Genomic DNA, 21,327 nt, shown 5'->3' on the forward strand with positions numbered 1-21,327 from the left:
TTTCACTAGCCTGCTTTCACTTCACTTAAGCATCATCGTTACGACACGGCATTGATTACGGATTTTGTTCACACAGCGCGAGTTCCGGGACTGATCCCGGCAATGTTACTAGGTCCCCAACCCGGCATCGATCCCGGGATCAATCCCGGGTCGTGTTTGCGTTCACACAGAAGGCGTTCTGGCAATTTCCCGGCAATTTCCCGGGATCAACGCGCTGTGAAAGGGGCTTATGTCTCCAAGTCAGTTATACTGATGAGCAAGCAAACGCATGTTTTTATCTGTCATGTGTATGTTGCTGTGTTTAGTAATTCTGAATGGATCCATGTAGGTACAGCATATGCATGCAGCAGAGTTTCCGCTAGAAAAAAATGGTGCCTGTCAAAGTGACCGGCAGAGCTTTCGTTTTACAGACATTTTGATGATATGCCGGTCAAATATCACCTCTTAATTAGTCAGGTTGAGGAAAACTGGAGGCAGGCTATGTAACTTAAAAAAATGACAATCAGGTCGTATAGAATCCAGGTGGCTGGTGATTATTTTTTGGGGGACGGGGGGAAAATAAATACAAATACATTTCAGATAGCTGTTTGAGGTCTCTTTCCCCAGTTATTGTCCACAAAACTTCAGTGCCGACATGTTTCTTATGACAAGCGCGAGTGAAGCTCGTCCCTCTGTCACTGGCTGCTGCCGGATTTGTAAATCGGGCTGGTCCGATCGGAGATCCTTTATCCTTTTTTTTTTTTTGTAAATCAATGACGGGTTAAATTTGGTTTAACTGCTGCCATTATCTCTACGAAAGTGATCAGCCTAGCAAGGTTTTGTCGAAGTCGCCTGCGCACTCGGAGTAGTGGCCATAGAGCGTAAAGTTGAATGACGGGTGACGAGAACCAATCAGATTGGATAAAATAACATGTATTAAATTCTGATTTGCCAGGGACGCAGCGACCAGGAACGGCAGCGCCCCAGCGCCCTCTATTGACGAGCCGCCACTAGCCTAACTTTCAAATAGATGGAAAAAAACATGAACGTCCGGTGGTGGTGGAGCTGTCTGGCTCTGGACATCCGAGGCTTCAGGCATTCCTGATTCACCATCGTCCATCGCGTCTGGTCTCTGAAAAAAGCTTTTAAGGCTAGTCTGCCTGGGCCTGGCCATATTTGAAACGTCTCACTGAATCGTTCGTTGTTTAGGTCTAGATTACAGCCGTTTTAGGCGTGCGCTTTATGTGCAGCATGCGATGTTGTTTAACAACTTTCAAACGGTAGAGCCTGTTCCTTTATAACATAGCAAAAGGTCGGTGTATTTTTGCTTTATACATTTTAGGCTTATTCTCAAATTTAGATTGTGTTAGGGGGGCGGGATTATTAAGCAATTTTAATCCGACAATTTGACCGGAGAGATTTAATTGTCGTACATTTAATTTTTTTCCAGGCCAATGTCCAGTAATTACCGGACAAAGGAAACCCTGGCATGCAGTCAGGTCAAGGCAGTTGGTTTAGTTTAGTTTTTTGGCATCTCCACGTGGTCGTTTGGTATGACATGTCTAAAATGTAAACGCTTTTTGTTGTTGCACTGTACACATACTGTACATTGAATTCTGAAAAGTTCAATCCCGTTTCATTTTTTTTATCTATTGACAGACTTAAAGTGACAATGCGTAGTTTTTTAGGTATTTTATTATCTAAAATCAATATTTTTATTCATATTATGTCCTCAATTGTGTACAAATACCTCTGCCAATTATCTGACTTATCCTCGTAAACGAAGAATTTATCATCGTTATATATATGTGACGGGTAGGTCCACGGAGGCTTCCATGTCGTTCCACCATCTTGAAAAACTATAGCAGAGAGGGTCAAAAAGTACTAGGCCAACACGTTTCCACAACGCGTTTTCGTTCAGAGCCAGCGTCACGTGACTGAAAGCAGCAGAAACGGAGGAGCAGAGCAGTGAGAGGCGCTTGTCACTGCCCCGGCAAGTCAGTAATTCATACTGTAACATTAATTTGTTCGTTGTGTCAAGTTGCAGTTTGTTTGAAATAACAAACCTGTTCACCCGAAGGAAAACTCGACGAAGTGCTATTAGAAGACATCCTGTCATAGCTTTTTGGTACATAACAGCTACCGTAGATGCAACACGCATTTGAAAAAGCGAGGTGCTGGAGAGCACAATTAGTTTGAATGCAAAATACAATTTCACCGCTAGATGGGAGAAATTCCTACACAATGTCCCTTTTAATTATTATCATATCGCATTATTTAACGAGTCATCGCATTTTTCTTCAATGTCGTGCAGCCCTAATGCAATTAAGCATGATCCAAATTAATATGCACTAATTTGCATACAATTCCAGAACAGAAAGCCTGACATTTGATAAAGCCTTGTTCAAAATTCTTGTTTCATTTTATTGACATATTGCCCAAAATCTGAAAATGACCAGTGCATAATTTTTTTTTGACTCTAGTGTCTTGCTTAAATCTTCTTTAGTAAATTAATATTTAAATGCTGCTGTTCATCATGCTTTATACTTAGTTATACAACTTATAATGTAGTTATATTGAGTGTAAACATGCTGTCAGCTGTCACCTTAATAAAACTGATTCATTCAAAAAGCCTTGGTTTTCCTGCCAGCCCTGATTTAATCATATCAGGACTCACCCAGTCCAATGATGCCCAGCGTTTCCCCTCGAATACGCGCAGCGCCTCCGGCCACCTCCCGGATCTGCTCTACGCTGGAAGCACGGGTGCCCTCACGCAGAGCCTGATGCATCCAGGTGACGCGGCGATACAGATTCAGAATTAGACACATGGAAGTGTCTGCAGTCTCCTCCACAGATGAGGCTGGCACATTACAGACTGCTATACCTGTTGAAGACGGAGAACCAGTTTAAACGGTCAAGTCTCACTGAAACTCACTCAATCAAACATGATCATTTCACAACACAGGAACAAAACTCACCGAGCTCTGCTGCAGCTTTTATATCAACATTGTCAAATCCACTGCCAATCCTCACAATGACCCGAAGACCTTTAAACTTGTCCAGGTCGTCTCGCGAGAGTGTAATGGTGTGATAGAGCAAAGCACCAACAGCCTCATTTAGGACCTGCAGCAGAACAAAAACCAATTATATACTGACTGTATAAAAGCCTTGGATATGGGCACAACATGTGACATTACCTTCTCGTGGATCTCCTGTGTGGACTGGGCATCACAGAAGGCCACAGTGGCCACGTCCTTCAGGATGGGCATCTCCACAGTACAGTCCCGCCCATCCAGCAGTGCCACCAGAGGTCGAGGGTGCATGGGCCCATTGAGGATGGGTGGTCGAATACCTGCAGGACACCAAAGATCACTTAATCATTTCTTACACGTAATGGAAACACAAATTGTTCATCAAATTACCACAATTCTCATCACAAATACTTCATGTCCTTTACATGAACCTACAAGCAAACATTTTTAAATCAGTACAGTAAAGCAGCACCTAAACTCAAACAGCCAATGAGAGCAAACACCAAAGCTTATGGATACTAGTAGGGATGCTCCGATCGATCGGCCGCAGATCGGTAATACGCCGTAAATACCGTTCTAGGACTCGATCAGCATTACAATGGGCCGATCTCACCAACCGATCGCAAATTGATAACGTCAGACTTTAGCGTCGCAGTCATGTCATCACAAGTGTGGAGTTATTACGTTTTCTCAAGAAACAATGAACTTATCTTACTGGGCTTGAACGGTCAAATACACACACGTGACAAAATGCCCATCTTTGCGAGTACACAGTCGTTTATTAGGGGTGTGAATCGTCACTGCTCTCCCGATTCTCACGATATGACTATCCGTCACTGAATACAGCAGTCAGACATATGAACTAACTTCCTGAATGTAGTCAAACAAAACTTAAGTCTGAACGTGGCAGACGACAGGATCATTTACAACGAATAAACACTTGTAAATACAAAAAACACATGAAACTGTCTTGAGTACTTAAGTTACAATAACACTCATACACAACACACACTGTAAATGTTAAAATAGTGGGTGCTTTTTTTATTACTTGCTTTTGTTTTTTGCCTCCCTCCGCCATTTTATGCTAATGAGACAAGTGCGCATGCGACGAATGTCAGAAACGTCAATAGGCTATAATCGATTATGAATCACATCGATGCAGAATCGTCCACATCGCAATGCATCGTAGAAATTAATTTCAACACCCTTATTGTTTATGTCTTAAGTGAACATAAACAGTGTATTCGGTGTTAAAGTGAAAGCAGGCTAATAAAGATGCTGCCGTCCATGCCATTCATGTTAATCCAACATTCTCTCATTGCTCTCAACTAAAATCACTTTTGTGAAGATTATGCACTGTTTTGTACAGTGCATTTGATTACTTTCTGCAATTTATGTTGTATTTCGATTCAGTACAGTCGCATGCGTTCTGGATGAAAAGAGGAATATATAGACAATATTCTCAAAATGCAGAAAAGCTCGAAATTATAAAGAAGCCTGCCTGTTTAAGTAGGACATAGGAAGGAAGAAATACTCAGAAATTGCTGAATAATATTCCTGATCAAAATACGCATTTTGTAGTTGCAGTGGTTTCTTTTTGTTTTTGTCCTCAGTCACATATTGGACAATGTTTAATTACACCTTATGGGTTGTAATTACGTTCAGTTTGACATTAAAGGGGCATTCGGCAACTATTTCAGCTTAATAAAACCGTTTAGAAATCATTTGGATGGTTTAATAACCTGTTCTGGTGAGAATGATGACTTTCCCCGCTCCCCCCAATGTTCCTAGGCGGAAAACCAACCTTGCAACATGAGGATTAACGTCCCGGTAATTTGGAAATAGGAAGTCTCGTGAGAAGCGAGAACGATCGAGAAACACAAACTGCTTTATTGCAATTCGACATAAATCTTTGCTACCACAACACGCTAGTAATTCGCTAGTCTGTTAGCGTGCCATCAGTGCGCTCTTTATTTATTTATTTTGCTCACGCCTTTTACAAATCCATCAAACAACTGTGGTGAGTATCAGTCAGTCAAACAAACACGGTGAGTCATGTCATCATCTCCTCTTATTGTCACTTGTATTTCATGTAACATGTTTAGCATAGCCTTCTCTGTCAGCACAGGATTTACATGTGATAAATGCAGGAAGATAGTCAGGCTGACGGAGAAGACAACGCTGTAGTCACGGGACAAAACACCGCTCTTCTGTTCCGATTACAACATCAAATAGATTCTCCCCACTCAGTGAAACACCCACTGAGAATCCAGTTGAATGTGCCCTAGTTATTGGTGATTCTATGACACGGAATGTGAAAATAGAGACGCCAGCCAACATAGTCACATGTTTGCCGGGAGCCAGAGTGCCTGACAAAGCAAATTTAAAGGTGCAATGTGTAAAAAATTTGAGTATCTATTAACAGAAATGCAATATGACATCCATAACTATGTGTTCAGTGGTGTATAAAGAACTTACTTAATAAACCGTAATGTTTTTATTACCTTAGAATGAGGCATTTATATCTACATAGGCGCGTGAATCCCCTTCTATGAAGGTCGACATATTGTGACGCCATGTTTCTACCGTGGCCAACAGCGAACAAACAGCGTTACAGAGCGCGTTTCGTCACTACCTTGAAAGAGAAGCAGCAGAAAGCTAGAAGCTAGCCATAAACACCGTGAGTCGTGACTTTTCCCTTGTCAGTGGTGTAAAATATGTAGTTGGATTGTTTCATGTAACTTAATTCTTCTCCCTCGCTGTGTTATGGCTTTGCTATGTGGGGATAAATGTGCTGGTTACGTTCGTGAGACAGCTGTTTAGCACTCTTGTCAATGACCGTAAAACAGTTACAGGAATCACCAACCCGTCGATCTTGGAAGCATTTCAAGTCGATCGAGTTTCCAAAATCAGAGAAAAAAAGCCTATTGTGTGTAGTAAATGGCGTCCAGGGGATACGGAGGCGTGCGCGCTGTTACAATCACGTTATTTTTGCCGAAGGCAGCTTTGGGCTCATGCGGACGCGTCCAGTATAAACAAGGCTTAACGCTTTAACCAGCTCAGCCACAGTAACAGCTCATATTAGCCAGCTAAACTTATACTACCCTGATAGAAAAAATATATAGTTGCATAGTTTCACGTGGTTCATCTCCCTCGCTGTATTATGGGTTTCTATGTGGGGAGAAATGTGCTGGTTACGTTCGTGAGACAATCAACTAATTACTATTATTATATTACGTATTAAGACCCTTGATCCTCACCTGACTATGGCTTTATAAACTTTATCCATGATGTGGTTTATAATGGACTGTGGTACAGAAACTTGGTTTACTCTGGCTATTCTCTGCCGTCTCAGACGACGATGTTTGTCCCGTTTTCGCCACGGTAGCTTCTTTGAAAGGGAGGGGTGAGCGGTGGGCTGAGCCCTTAGTGTAAACTCTCAACCGAACCGCTTGATGTCGCTAAAAGTCACACACTGCACCTTTAAAAGTGCTGGCTGATGCTTATAGTAAATTCTCTAAGATTAGTAATCACGTCGGCACTAATGATGTTTAACTTCGCCAGTCGGAGATCACAAATTAACGTTAAAGAGGTGTGTGAATTTGCAAGTACGATGTCAGGCACTGTAATTTGCTCTGGCCCCCTTCCTGTTCGCAGGAGTGATGAGATAGTTAGTAGACTGCCCTCACTCAATGGTTGGCTTTCTAAGTGATGTCTGCAAAATAATATAGAATTCATAGACATTTGGAAACGTTTTTGGGGCAGCCCTGACCTATTGAAAAGAGATGGTATTTAGGGCTGCACGATTAATCGTTAAAAGATTCAACAATCTCGATTCAACCCCCCATGCGATCTTAGTCCTGCATTTCTACGATTCTGCCAATGATATTCAACGACATAACGAGCTAAGGGTGGAATGGATCGCACTTCGTTCTGCGGTTCGGCACGCATGTGATTTGCGGATTAACTTCTAAATATAACCATCATAGAGTGAAAGTTTATCATTTGGACGTGTATTATCTTGCCAATTTACACATTCAAACAATTTTAAATCGCAGAAGAGACGAAAATCAGCCGCACACACTCGAAACGCAGAGAGAGAGAGAGAGAGAGAGAGAGAGAGAGAGAGAGAGAGAGAGAGAGAGAGAGAGAGAGAGAGAGAGAGAGAGAGAGAGAGAGAGAGAGAGAGAGAGAGAGAGAGAGAGAGAGCGTGTCAGACAGCGCTCGATTACAGAATTGATCCCTCTTTCGCGTTTCCTTGCCCTTGACACATAACTGCATACAACTGACATACAACTGCACACAGACACAAACACAAAATTGCCAAAATACCTGTCTAAATGGACGTCTCAACAACTATTCTCTCGTTTATGTCATAAGTGAACAGTTGAGAAAGAAATGGATGTTTGTCATTTTTTTCCAGTCTGTGCAGTTGGTCTTAAAGTGACAGCACACACTTCATATATACATACACTGTTTTCTGTGTTATTGATATTAATAAAACAACAAAATACAGCTTTAACAAAGATGAAACTATATTTAATTTATACAGTGAACAAAGTGTTATTTTACATTTAGGCTTAATTTCTGTACCTGAATACTACTGTTAGACTTTGTAAACTTTGTTATTTAGTATTCATCTCTGCTTGTAATTTGTGTATTTGTTCTTATTTTATTAAAGGGTCACTCCACCCATTTGCATTAAGAGGTCCATTGTTAGACAACCAGTCATACTATTGAATGGTCGTGCAACATTCTTTCATTTTCCCCTGAGACGAGAGAAATCTACTATTTACCTTTTTCACTTCCTCCTACAATGACGCAAAAATCGTCATTTGACGTCATTGTAGGAGGAAGTGTAAAAAGGGGGGATTTCTGTATAGACTACAAGCACAAATTCCCACCCTTTCAAACCCGCCCATAGGGGGTTGTGCCTAATGCGCTAACAGACCTATCACAGATCAGTGGGTGGGACTTCACTTGCAGATACTGAAAGCAATATCAGCCATCTTGTTTATAAGCTAAGCTAACAAGCGCTGTGGATATAGGAAGTTACGACAATGAAGGAAGAAACTAAACATGATATGGAAGTAGAGGATTTTGAAATTCTGCTGCTCGAATCCGCTGTTCGTGGCTATCTTTACGAGCCGCAATATAGTGAAGAGCAGCTGAGGCTGATGGAGGATCAGGAGGCGGCTGCCTGTCGCGGACGAGGAGCCCGGACTGGGTCGAGCTGAGGCGGGCTGCTGGTGCGTGTGCTCTCGCTGTGCGCTACGGACACAGATAGTCTGCTGCAGAGAATTTCAACGATCGCAATTTCTCCTGGACGAAATCTCTGAATCAGACGACCACACGGACGTTTGTGTTGTGATGTGAACCAACCTAGTTTCGCCTGACTGAACATCCAGGTATCATGCAATAATTCACCATATAGAAAGAAATACAAACGAGAAATTCACTAATGTTTGCCAATGTAACGGGGTTCGTTGTTGTGGGAAGAAGGAGGCTGGAACCGGCGAACATTTGAACGTTTTAATAGTAAAATAAACAAATACAAAACAAAAGTATAAGCCAGCTGGCCACACACAACAGAAACAAAACATAAAATCAGGCCTGTTCCTTTTGTGCTTCCGCTCCTCCGTGAGAGATATGAGACCGCTGCACAGGTGTCATTCATTATCACTCGCGTCGTCCTCTCACGTCCCTCGCCCTCGTCCTGCTCGCCACAGCCAACTAACTAAACATTTTTTGTGAAATGAATTTCAAACTCATTTGGCAGCTAGCCTTCTTGTAGACGGAAGAGTGATTTCTCTGATGTTTGCGCTGTTCTGGATTAGTGGGAGTGGCTTGCGGAGCTGCATTGTGGGAGTTGTTGTCTTACATACAAATGCGCCCCAAAGTTATTTTCTGTCTTTTCTCGGTCAAGAGGGCACCAAATTCAAAATTTCTTTTACATTTCGACTACATATATAACCCACTTTCAATAAAGATTAATGTTGAAATGGGTGGAGTGACCCTTTAATGACTGTATCTGTTCCCCCGAATTAGGACATACAAAAAACTCCTAAGCCCATTTAAGGGTAACCATTTAAATGATGTTCAACAAATAAAGATATAATACGGATGAACAAATGATAAAGCTTGGGTTGCTGAATATTCAATCCCTTACTTCAAAAGCACTTGTTGTTAATGATGTGATTACAGACTATAACCTAGATGTGCTGTGTTCGACAGAAACCTGGCTAAAACCAAACAATTACATTACTTTAAATGAGTCCACCCCCCAAGATTACAAACATAAACCTTGTATGAAACGCAAAGGGGGAGGTGTTACTGTAATTTATAGTAATATTTTCAGAATTACTAAGTAGTCTAGTTTCAAATATAATTATTTTGAAGTGTTGGTGCTTAATGTGACAATATCTAGTATAAATGATAAATCACATTTGAGACCAGGGCACCATAAAGACTTTAATAGAAAGTCAGCAAATTCTTTGATAGAGTTAGTACAGCTTCAGATTAAGTCTGAACCTATCACTTCTGCTAAAGATTGCTTTATAAATAATCTTCCCGAGCAGTTTCATCAGATAGCTTAGAAGAACTCAATATTGCAATAGAAACTTTTAACTCTGTCTTTTCCAGCACTTTAGACACAGTTGCTCCTTTGCGCTTAAATAAAATAGTTCAACACCATGGTACAAGCACACTCAGGCCCTTAAGAGAGCAGCCAGAAAAATGGAGCGCAACTGGAGGAAAACAAAACTAGAGGCATTTCGCATTTCATGGAAAGAGAGCACGATTGCATACAGAGAGGCCTTAAAAACTGCTAGATCTGCTCATCTTTCAATCCTATTGGTATTTATTTGAAACAGTGGCTAAACAAATGAAAAATAAAGCTTCAAGCCCAGACATTTCCAAGCAGCACAGCAGTAATGACTTTATGAACTTTTTTTACTTACAAGCTTGATAATATCAGGGAGAAAATTATAACTATGCAACCGTCTACTACAGTATCTCATCAGACAGTGCATTGTAGTCTCCCTGACGAAACATTAGATTCATTCATTACTATAGGAGAGGTTGGATTTTATAAACTCATTAAATCATCTAAAAAGACAACATGTATGCAAGACCCTATACCGACTAAACTACTGAAAGAGATGCTTCCAGAGGTCATAGATCCTCTTCTTAACATCATTAATTCATCTTTGTCATTAGGATACGTACCAAAAACTTTTAAGCTGGCTATGATTAAACCGCTTGTTAAAAAATACGCAACTTGATCCTACAGAATTTGTCAATTACAGGCCGATCTCTAATCTACCTTTTCTGTCAAAGATACTAGAAAAGGCAGTATCTTTACAACTATGTTCCTTTTTTTTTTTAAACGGTATCTGCAAGGATTTTCAATCAGGATTTAGACCGTATCATAGTACTGACACAGCTCTCATCAGAGTCACAAATGATTTTCTTTTACCATCCAATCCTTGTTGTATCTCTCTATTAGGGTTACTCGATCTTAGTGCTGCATTTTAAAATATTGCTGATTACTTACAAAGCACTAAATGTTTTGCGACCTAGTACTTGAGCGAGCTCTTAACGCATTATAGTCCTTCACGTCTATTGCGATCTCAAAACTCCGGCCAGTTGATAATACTAGGGCCCTATAAGATCCGTTTTATTTGTTTCCAAATTCCGTTTTAATTTTGGCAAGTTCCTTTACCCTTTACTGTTATTTTAGTCGTAAAAAGAGTGTGCTTTTAATGTTAATGATTAAAATGTACACAAATAAAACAGGAATGACCTTAAATTTATTGAGGTAACAAACATCACATTTACTGCATGATGCAAACACTGCACTCGAAGTACTTCAGGTAACAACAAAATATTAATGGTTACGAGCTTTAAATTGTCCAGTAAAATACATTATATTAGTTTAAGTTTAAAAGTCACAGTCAGTCTCTCTCAGTACTTGAGCGAGCTCTTAACGCATTATAGTCCTTCACTTCTATTGCGATCTCAAAATTCTGGCCAGTTGATAATACCTATAATATCTAAATCGACTGCTGGCGGTAGATCCTTTTCCCATTTAGCACCAAAACTTTGGAACAATTTCCTAACATTGTCCGGGAAGCAGACACAGTCTGTCAGTTCAAATCTAGACTAAAAACACATCTCTTTGGCTTAGCATACACAACACATTATAGACTTCTACAATTCAATGTTAGGCTGCATAGTTTAGATCAGCCGGAACCGGGAACACTTCTCAATCCATAAATCCTGATGTACTTGGTACATCATAAGAAGTATGGCTTCTACGCTAATATTAGTCTCTGTTTATCCCAAGGTTTATCCAGGACATATCCAGATCTAATGAAGGACCATCGTATGGACACAACGACAACGCACCCCTGAAGTGCCAGCCTCATCAGCCCTGTGAAGGCCTCATGGACACCTCAACAAACTCGTCTCCATACCGGCGTGATGACTCCGAACCCCAACCAGATGAACTGGATAAATATTGTGAAAGTTCTGATCCAATCTGACTTCTGAACTATAATGCTGCCTGAATCATAATCACACTGTTCGTTCATTGGCCAGGGAAGAACTGGCCCCCTGACTGAGCCTGGGTTCTCCCAAGGTTTTTTTCTCCATTCTGTCACTGATGGAGTTCCTTGCCACGGTCACCTTTTTAGCCTTTCTTCACCATTGGCTATTGGCTTGCTTAGTGGGGAACATTTCATTTTATATTTAACAATATTATTACAATATTATTACAACATTACTTTCCTGTTATCTCTGTAAAGCTGCTTTGAAACAATCTGTATTGTAAAAAGCGCTATATAAATAAAGGTGACTTGACTACTGTAAATAATACACATGTGGTGGGTTTTTCAACATTATTATTGAAAAAAACATGACATTGAAGAGAGCGCTTAATTATTACTTGTATAAAGCTTGAAAGATCAGGATCGATATCAGCCAATAATCATGACAATAAAAAATTAATCTGTATCTGCAAAAATCCTGATCGGAGCATCCCTAGATACTAGTCATGTTAATAAACAACAGTAGCATCTGCCATCGTTTGCAACCAAGATGACATTAACTTCAACGTTCATTACATCAGATTAGCAGATTAACCAGCATTAAATAAATGAATCCTGTAAAAACATACTTAAATGCAATATGAGAAGCAAAACCAAATATTCAAGCCTTTCAAGACTTTCAGCATTTCTTTTTACCAAACAGATGACGGATGATTTACATCAACAAAACATCCATATCAAATGACAACAAACTATTACAAAGCCAGAAGAGATTTATCATGTTTTGAATGTTAGTGGTCTGATAAATTCCAGGAAACTATTTTATGATTGTTACTATTATGGGGACAACAGCTAACAACTCCAGGGTCCAACCCAACCCCCCCAAACTGACAAATGAAAGTGTGAGCAGGGGACAGAGGGAGGGAAGGAGATGAGGAAAGGGGGCAGGGAGTCTTCACATGACTCATAATGACCTACATTCAGCAGACTGGAAGCTAAATTATCTTTGTCTCCCCATACTGCTAAACCATCACTAACTACTTCAGGTTTAATACATCAAAGATAGAAATGTCTAAATGTAATAGAGGGGAACAGGAAAACAAGCCCCCACCCCAAAGTGCACAGCAAATCCTGCATGGAGCCATACAAATGCATATCAACATTTTTAGATGTGGCATCATTGCTTATTTTAATTATAGCTTAAGTGATAGTTCAACCAAAAATGAAAATTGTCATTATTTACACACCCTCATGTCGTTCTTAAGTTTCTTTCTTCTGTGGTACACAAAAAAAATATTTTGAAGAATGCTGGTAACCAAACAGTTTTGGTCACCATTGACATTTTTCAAAAATGTCCTCTTTTGTGATCCATAGATGAATGTCAGTCATACGTGTTTGTAGTAACTAGTGTGAGAATTTTTCATTTGAAGGTGAAACTAACACTTAAACGTTCAAAATAGTTTCACTTTTGAGAGCCCTGCATTCTAGTACTAAACTGCAGCTAGATGGAGTGCAATGGACAAGTAGTTTCACACATCCCCATTTAGAGATAAAAGTGATTTCACTAAAATAAACAAAGGTTTAATTTTTTTTAACAATCAAGTCAGAACATTCAATCTGTTAAAATCTCAATTGTAATTAAAAAAAAAAAAAATACATTTCAAGCAGTTACGCTTTAAATTTGTTTGAAAGACAAATTCTTGCAGTGAGTTTTAGTGTGATCATCTAAAGATCTCGGTTTTCTGTAAAGGCCATGAAAGTTGTGCAATAACTTTATAGTTATCTATCAACCTATCTATTAGTTACCCTATTGAAGGTCTGAGCTTACCTTACCATATTTCATCAAGTGTCCAGTGGTCCATTTTGTCAACAAAAAGAGGAGGGAGACGGTACAAAGATGCTGTGACAATGCAATACAGCATCATTACAGCATGATTGGTCATGGTCATACAGACTAAAGTCATAGACAGCCATCAGCGCTGCATTTACTGCATATACGGCACATGACAGGGACAGGCTTAAAAGCAAATATTTCAGTGCAGTGTCACAACTGACTGTAAAAAAAAAGGAGCAGAGATGTCATTTTTGTTCATATTCAAAGAGAGCAGCACAGCACTTTTTTTTTTTTTTAATTAGCAGGGTAAATTGCTGACATATCAGACAATGAGGAACTTCTGCCTGTTTCAGCCAAATGCAGAACAACTACAGGAAGGACATTTTTGAGCAAAGGCAAAAACAAATCCAGCCTGGTACGAATTCCTGAAATGTACGGTTCTTGGGACAAGACAGGAAAGGATGCAAGAGGAGAACTTAATTGATCTGTATCATCAGATTCCCATCATGCATCAGGATGTTCTGTGTACCACGATCATTAAACTGCATTACATAACGAACACTGTTACAAATGGCAAAATTCATGTGGCATCACCAAATCTGCCCATTTTAAGAGAAATTAAGAGACGCAGTTCAGGGAACACAGTGTAATGTCAGAAGCATCAAATAACAAGGTGTGAGATTTTGCCCGTCATATAATTACGATCTCATTATCACACTCATCTAAGAACAGCTGTGGGGGGAAAAAGGTGTTAAACCGTTCTTCCAAGACCTCTCAATCCACAAAACCTATTTCTTCTACTGAACGATGCTTGTGTAAATCCGAACAGCCATGTTACATTCTATGATTTTAAGACCCAATGCCCCCCTTCCATCACTGACAGGTGTTGCTGCACTGGCGGCTGAGAGGGGGGTGGGGTAAGACGCCTCCGTGACATTCACCAACACGCACACTCATGCTATCACACTCCTGTGCACAGCTAATGATTAAGGAGAGCTCCATAACGAGACCTTAAAGACAAATATTTGCACTCTTTCCCTCCAAATCAATGCTTTGTGGAAACGTACACACTGTGTTCTGGGAGTGGAATAAACATAACATATAGGCTAAAACAAGAAAGATGCAAAATGGCTGAGCGGCAAAATTCACAGTCCGCGGTGCTCTCGCAAGGAACAATGCAAACACTTATTTCTGTAGGGTCACGGCTCGAGCGCCGGCGAGTGTGTTGAGTCCTAGCCAGGCTGCATGAGAAAGAGAGAGGGCCGCAACACAAGCATGGCCATGCAAACAATGCCATTCATTCAGCGCTCATTTCTCTACTTCACCCCCCTCCCAAACCTTCTCTCCCTCCCTCGCCATTTCACCCCCCACATGGTCTTCACACACACACACACGGTCTCAAGGAGAGGGGGGGAAGGGTGGGTGGATGATAATACAGCTGCACCACACCCTGCCTCCTGCTTGGCCAACACACACACACACACACTCTTTCTCAAGCTGCAAGGACATGCACTATAAGCGTCAAAAAGGAAAATTACGCCCGCTGCTGACACCACACCCATGTGAATTACTCACACTGCATCTTCAAGGCGACACACACACACACACAAACACACACCACATCAAACAGGTACACGTAGGTCCAAACCTTGCATCATGAAATCCACGCGCCTGTCCTTTCTCCCCTCCTCTCCTTCTATCGCTCTCTCTCCACCCTTTGCAATCAGTGTCAGGCTGTTTTTGCCTGGCAGACACCCATCTCCCATGTCATCCACACTGGCCCCTCCCCCATGGCGACTGTCCAATCAGAGGCCTGGGCTTCGAGTGCCGGCCAACCAGCACAAAACCTCCACGGCATTGACAAGCAGCACTAGAGGCAGTTAGGCAGTTGTTGTTTTTTAAAGAGACAGAGTCTTGTTCTGCTCACATCTACATGACCTCGCTCTTCCAAAGAAACGCCTCTCCTCCCGCCCCCTGGCTCTCTCTTCTGCTGTCACTTGGATAAATATCACTCCCATCTGAAGCTGTGGCCATAAAACTGGGCTTAAACATCAGGAAAATTACCAGCATAGAGTTTTTTTTTTTAAATAAAATCTGATGACAGCAGTTTTCTCATAGAATGTTATCTGCAAGCAAAACAACTTGCTTTGCTAAATAATAAGGTTTGACCCAAGGCAACTGCTGATGAAAGCTGCCAGCTACAATCTTGTAAATTGAATAATGGCATAAGACACGCTCCGTATTTGAATCCGCATTTAAAATGTCACAATTAAGCAATACAATACAAGAGGCTGTGATATAGGCTTACTATTGTCATTGCAAAGGGCACAATGTGAACCAAGATTGGAAATTGAGAACCATTTTATTTATTCAGAACTAGTTTCATTTTTTATTTTGTTCTGGAACAACCTTCGGTCAATGTGGGATTCTTTAAAATTACTAAAACATTGTTAACAAAAATGTTAAAAGAGATGGTTCACCCAAAAGATTACATTTTAAAGAACGTTGGCAATGAAACTGTAGACGACACCCACTGACTTTCCATAGTATTAGGGGAAAAAATAAAATGGGTGTCATCAAATGGCTGGATACTGACACTCTTTAAAATACATTTTTTCATCAGAAGAATAACTCATACAGGTTTGGAACAACATGAGGGTAGGTAAATGACAGAATTATAATTTTTGGTGAACTATCCCTTTAAGAAACCAATATTAATAAATGGTTGACTTTTCTCATATTTAAACAGCACAGCTAAAGGCCTTTTTGCTTTAAGAAATTGTTACCACATTAAAAACGGAGAGCATTTAAAAATCTTACCAAGCTAATTCATAAAGTGTCATCCATCTACCAACATTTGCAATGTAATGGAAGCAGCAGAATACATTTTCTTCCCTATTCTGTTGTACATCCGAGTAAAAGATTATCAAAAAAAGAAAGAGAAAGAAGTAGGCCTTGTACTTTGTTCTATCAATGCATCGGTTATTCACAGATGAACGTGAGCTTGCAGGGGCGAGTTTAACTGACTAAATTATTGGAGCAGTTTCTCATACGCCACCAGAGAAAAGTCTGTCGTTTACACTGGAAGATCCATTTATGACATTGTGATTAAAAACATATGCTTGGATGAATCGTTTATGAACCTTAACATGCATTTAGAAAATAGAGTGAAAATTTTATTTCATGCCGACTAAAAATCATACGGCCTGCAAAAAGATTTTCCCATATTTCAGCTATTTAACAGGTAACCTTCATGACATTTATATAAAGATTCAAATAACAGGGCATGCAAATACAGACCCAAAAAATTACGACATGCAGTGTAGCAAGAGGGTTCCCGACTTGTCTTGCATATTGATGCAGAATTACATACAGAGTTCCTCTAAATAGTCATACTAATCTTGATTGAATGTCAAATAGATGCTACACATTTCACTGATCCGAGCACACAACTAAAACCCATTAAACACCAGGTACATAAATTAGGATCTATTCAAATTTTAGCAAACAGGTCTAATATCAACATCGTCTACATTTTGTGAGGCATCAGAGTCTTTGATGTTGAGCCAAAAAAAAAAAAAAGGACTGCAATATAAAGCACACCGATTCAATCGTTTATTGTCTGCGCGGCCCTTGCGTTCTGTAACACACTTGCGGTCGAAATTGCCCAAAGCCCATAAATTATACTTCTTTTTTTTCCAGAAAGCTTATTTTATTTTGATAATATTCATTAAATTTTTTGGGGAGATTTATTATTTTATTTACCTTTAAATTACTAGATTTGATCAATAAAGAAAAAGTAATTTAAGCACATTACTCACATTCTCTTAACTTAAATTCAAAATAACAATTTCATGCAGAAACCTTTTAATTCAGCTCAAAATATCTTACATTGGGTGTCTTTGCCGACCTCTTGTGGAAAAAAAATAATATAACATGATCCTTCATGACTCTAGCCCCTAGATGGCCTTATAGCTCTATATATGGAGCAAATGAACTGTTCCGCTGGGTCCTAAAGTCAGTTCATTCAGTATGCACTCAGATACACATGTAGACATTATAAAATAATTTTTTGGTAAAGTTTTAACATTCTTCACATTCATATGGGGGTCAAATTGACCTGCGAAGGAAGGATGAGCGTTAATTTCAAAAGAAACAGGAAGACAGGGCGGTAGTGATGCAACTAATCGATAATGAAAATCCATTCCTCTTATCTGTTAACACGGAGTTTGTGTTTTTATATTATCTTAATTTTTTATGTAGGGATTTAAACTGTCCTTTTTTTCTTTATAGCTCTTTTACATAAATCATAGAAATATATACTGTATATATGTTTTCATATCATTCAGTTGGCAGGTTTGTTTGAAGAACAGCATTGGGCAGGATGTGGAATAGTGTGTTTTGTCAAATAAAACAACTAAATTAGGCTTTTTATCCAATTAATCTAAGTGTATTGGCCACCTAATCATGAAAATTCAAATGGGTCCGATGTGTTTTATGGTCTGTACCGACTCGTACATATGACCCGCTCTGTGCTCTCGTGTCTCTGGACCGGAGCAGACTGTCTGTGTCACACTAACGCAAAGCCAAACTTAATTCGCCCCAAGGTGAAAAAGACGTACTATTAAATGTATTAAAAGTGCATTATAGTATATTTGTTTTGTACTAAAAACAGACAAGTAAATTTTTAATAAATTAAATATTGCATCTTTTTCACCTGGGAAAGCATATTTACACTGTCTGAATCGTTCTGTATCCCCTATATAGAGCATTTTGTGCCATTCTCTATAAAAAAAAAAAAAATGTGTGAACAAGTGGCCGATTTTAGCCGCATGGTCAGCATCTATTTATAATGTAGGGGCGGGGCTTCAGGTTCTAGAGAGCATTTGATTGGACAGAAAATCTGATGAGAAGCTGAAGTGCAGAGTGATGTCATCAAAATCATTGATCCGTATTGGCGGAAGTGAGAGACTAAGTTTTAAATGCTTTTATCTTCTTAGTTCTAAATGCGAATTGTTCTCATTATTTTGATAGATAACAGTAAGGCTAACATATTCATACTAAAAGCTTAGCCAAAAATAATAATTTTGATTTCATGGGACTTTAAGAGATCAGACTACGTTCACCAAATCTAAAGAGAATTAGCTTTCCCTGGATTTTATGAAAATGGCAGAAAATGGACAGGAGTTTCATTCATTTAGTAGTAATGTACTATATAATAAAGAACACACAGGGCACTGTTTTTAATAACAGTAGTTTGAGTGTCTGTGCTGCCCGTGCCGCCCTGCACAAACAGGAAGGAGAAAAGATAAGAGAACAGAGCTCAAACTGTCTAACAACTACATCACCGGCCACACAAACATTAACGAAACAACCATATAGCCCATCCATTTCTCAATGTTTGTTATTTCACATAGTACACTGACACTCTGCCAGTGCCAGATGATTCACTCAATGTTTACAGACACATACAAATAATACATAACTAACTTCTCTATAAAGATTTGGATAATACATTTAGGTCAATACATAACAGTCCAATTATTAAAGCAAATGCAAATCTGACTAACCACAGCATCAAATCTAAATTTAATTACAAGGTAAAACATGAAATCACTTTTTGAAGTTCAGCTCAAGACATGAAATGCAATGCTTTTCAGGCCTGTGTATCTGGAGTCGGATGCAAAGATTCACTTAAAGTCAACATGAAATCAAAATGTACCAATTTCCATGGTCTTATTGTGAACAATTCATCTGTGCACTGCACAAAATACCAAAGAGATAAAAAAAAATTTCATCAAAACCTAATAACTTGACTTAATTTAACCAACGGGTGTCTGTGGACCGCTTCTCATAACCCAATCAATTCCAGTCCCACCCTAAACGTTGTCCTTGAATATCCCATTTCACATGTCACATTATGGACGTTAAGTGGGTGGAAACGTCAATTTATGTTGAATTTAATAGATCTGGGGTGTTGTAAGTCAATAGGATATATATTGTCCATCTAGTATGGTTTCATCTTCTCACCTTCACAGATGCGGTCCAGTCTCTGCCGCTTCACTTTGTGTTTGTCCATCAGAGCCATCGACTGGCAGTTCTTCTGTAAGACCAGCTACGGCCACAACACGATGAGGGAGAGAGAGGGCACAGCACAGCGTTCAGTCCAGAAACCACCCAAATCCTAAAAATAGCTGTGAAGATCAATTTCACAGGTTAAGACACAGACCAAAAGCACTTTGACTCCCTAAATCGCACCATGGAGAAAAAATGCAAAGATAAACATGTCATGCATTTTATCTGGTGTAAAACACCTTGACTATTCATTCTGGAAATGTTTCACAGTGAGGCGTCTTCAACCACATTAATGACTTGATTCTTAAAAATTGTGCGGGGAAAATGTCAAATGAAACTACCCACCTGATGATGTCAAAGCCAATCAACTACCCTGATGACGTCACTGTCTTTATAACGGCAGCTGAAGGGGAAAACATCAAACAAGCATTAGTTATGAACAAGGACCGAGCGTAGAAAACTGCACTTTTCCCCTATATTATCTGAGGCGTTTGAAAGAGGATAAAGGCCCATATTATCTCCACTAGCATTAAGTTAATGTTGTAGTACCTCAAACAGGCTACCTTTCTAAACTATTTCAGGGAACCATTTGATACTTAAACTAAATAACTGTAAAACGAACGAATGAGCGCGTTTTCAGAAACAAAATTATTTAGCATGTCACGTTGTTTATAAAGTTAAAGCGCTCATTTTATAACTTCATGATTATTAACTTCGGTCTCATTTCGCTTAGTTATTTCATTCTCATGAAGCTCAATGAACAAACCTGTGACTGCGTAGAGTAGTTCAGGACAGGGAAAAACTACAGAAGAGCACATAAATTGAGTTAAATATCCATAAATCCTGACAAGCGTCGTGTCGCCGCGAGACTGCAGAACTGCGCGCGGACAGTCAGGGAGCGCGAGACCAACGGCTGCGGTCTCAAACAATCGCGTTTAACGGGGAAAAACTTGCGGTTTCGTTGATTTTACCGGGATCGTTGAAGTTCTGTCGCGTCCCTCGCCCGCTTCAAGTTCTCAAATTAGCGCTGAGCTAGCTAATTAGCACATGCAGCAAGACACAATGCAAATGACTACACAATTAACCTCCAAATCCAGTAACGTTAGACAAAACACGCAAAGGAAAACATACGAGCTTATTTGTGGTTTTTAATCGCTCTTATAACTATATTCATCTCAGAAAGCGTTGTTTCTCTGACTGTGAATGTACACACTGAGAAAGGCGCTTAGAGTAGTTGCTAACTGAGCTACCAAACATTAAACACACACACAGAGTGTGAGAGATACAGTCATAATAACACTCTGGAGTCTCACGCCACACACAATCGAGAGTCTGATGGGGGTAATGTGTCAAAGATAGTCCAGAAGCAGGGTAACGCACCCCACTCACCCGAAAAAGCGTCTCTGGAGATTGATGTACGGGTCAGTATGGTCACGGTAGGTGAATCAACTATTCCCCGCTATCACTCGCCATGAAATCTGCACCGAAAAGGAAGTCGAGGCCGCACAGACAACGTGCTGTGGAAAGAGCGAGTATTCAGAGCAGAGACATGAGCGATGTACAGTAGAGCGCCTTCTACAGGTCAGTCTGTCATATTGCGGGATCATGCACTTCTTTTCTTCCTACATCAATTTATAAGGTAGGCCCTACAGAAGTTAGTTTCTGTCAGCCACGGAAAACAAAAGTTTATATCCCACAATTCTGACTTTTTTTTCTTGAAAATTAACAAAAAAATTCAGAATTGCAAGATATAAATTCAGAATTCTGAGAAAGATGTCAAAACTGCAAGTAAACTCGCAATTCTGAGGAAAAAGTCAGAATTCCGAGATGTAAACTCACAATTGTGAATTTGCTACTT

General features: G+C 39.8%; 1 protein-coding gene across 2 annotated transcripts in view; it reads right to left on the reverse strand.

Annotated features, from left to right (window-relative positions):
• Window positions 1–21,029, reverse strand: part of ctbp1l (C-terminal binding protein 1-like) — a 32,298-nt gene extending 11,269 nt beyond the window's left edge. The window contains exons 1-6 of one of the 2 annotated variants that reach the window (XM_077235806.1): window positions 20,859–21,029; window positions 19,815–19,872; window positions 19,425–19,588; window positions 3,177–3,331; window positions 2,958–3,102; window positions 2,657–2,863 (exon numbers count right to left, since the gene is read on the reverse strand). In XM_077235806.1, the coding sequence (XP_077091921.1) occupies window positions 2,657–2,863; window positions 2,958–3,102; window positions 3,177–3,331; window positions 19,425–19,482 (565 nt within the window). In that variant the 5' untranslated portion in view covers window positions 19,483–19,588; window positions 19,815–19,872; window positions 20,859–21,029. Of the gene's footprint in view, window positions 1–2,656; window positions 2,864–2,957; window positions 3,103–3,176; window positions 3,332–19,424; window positions 19,589–19,814; window positions 19,873–20,849 lie in introns of both variants that reach the window. The other variant, XM_077235807.1, reaches the window with a different exon arrangement.
• Between the last annotated feature and the right edge of the window lie 298 nt (window positions 21,030–21,327).

This window comes from Siphateles boraxobius, unplaced genomic scaffold (assembly GCF_051911475.1).
Source record: "Siphateles boraxobius isolate OS27281-9 unplaced genomic scaffold, OSU_SipBor_1 2, whole genome shotgun sequence".
In the NCBI taxonomy this organism is placed as follows: domain Eukaryota; kingdom Metazoa; phylum Chordata; class Actinopteri; order Cypriniformes; family Leuciscidae; genus Siphateles; species Siphateles boraxobius.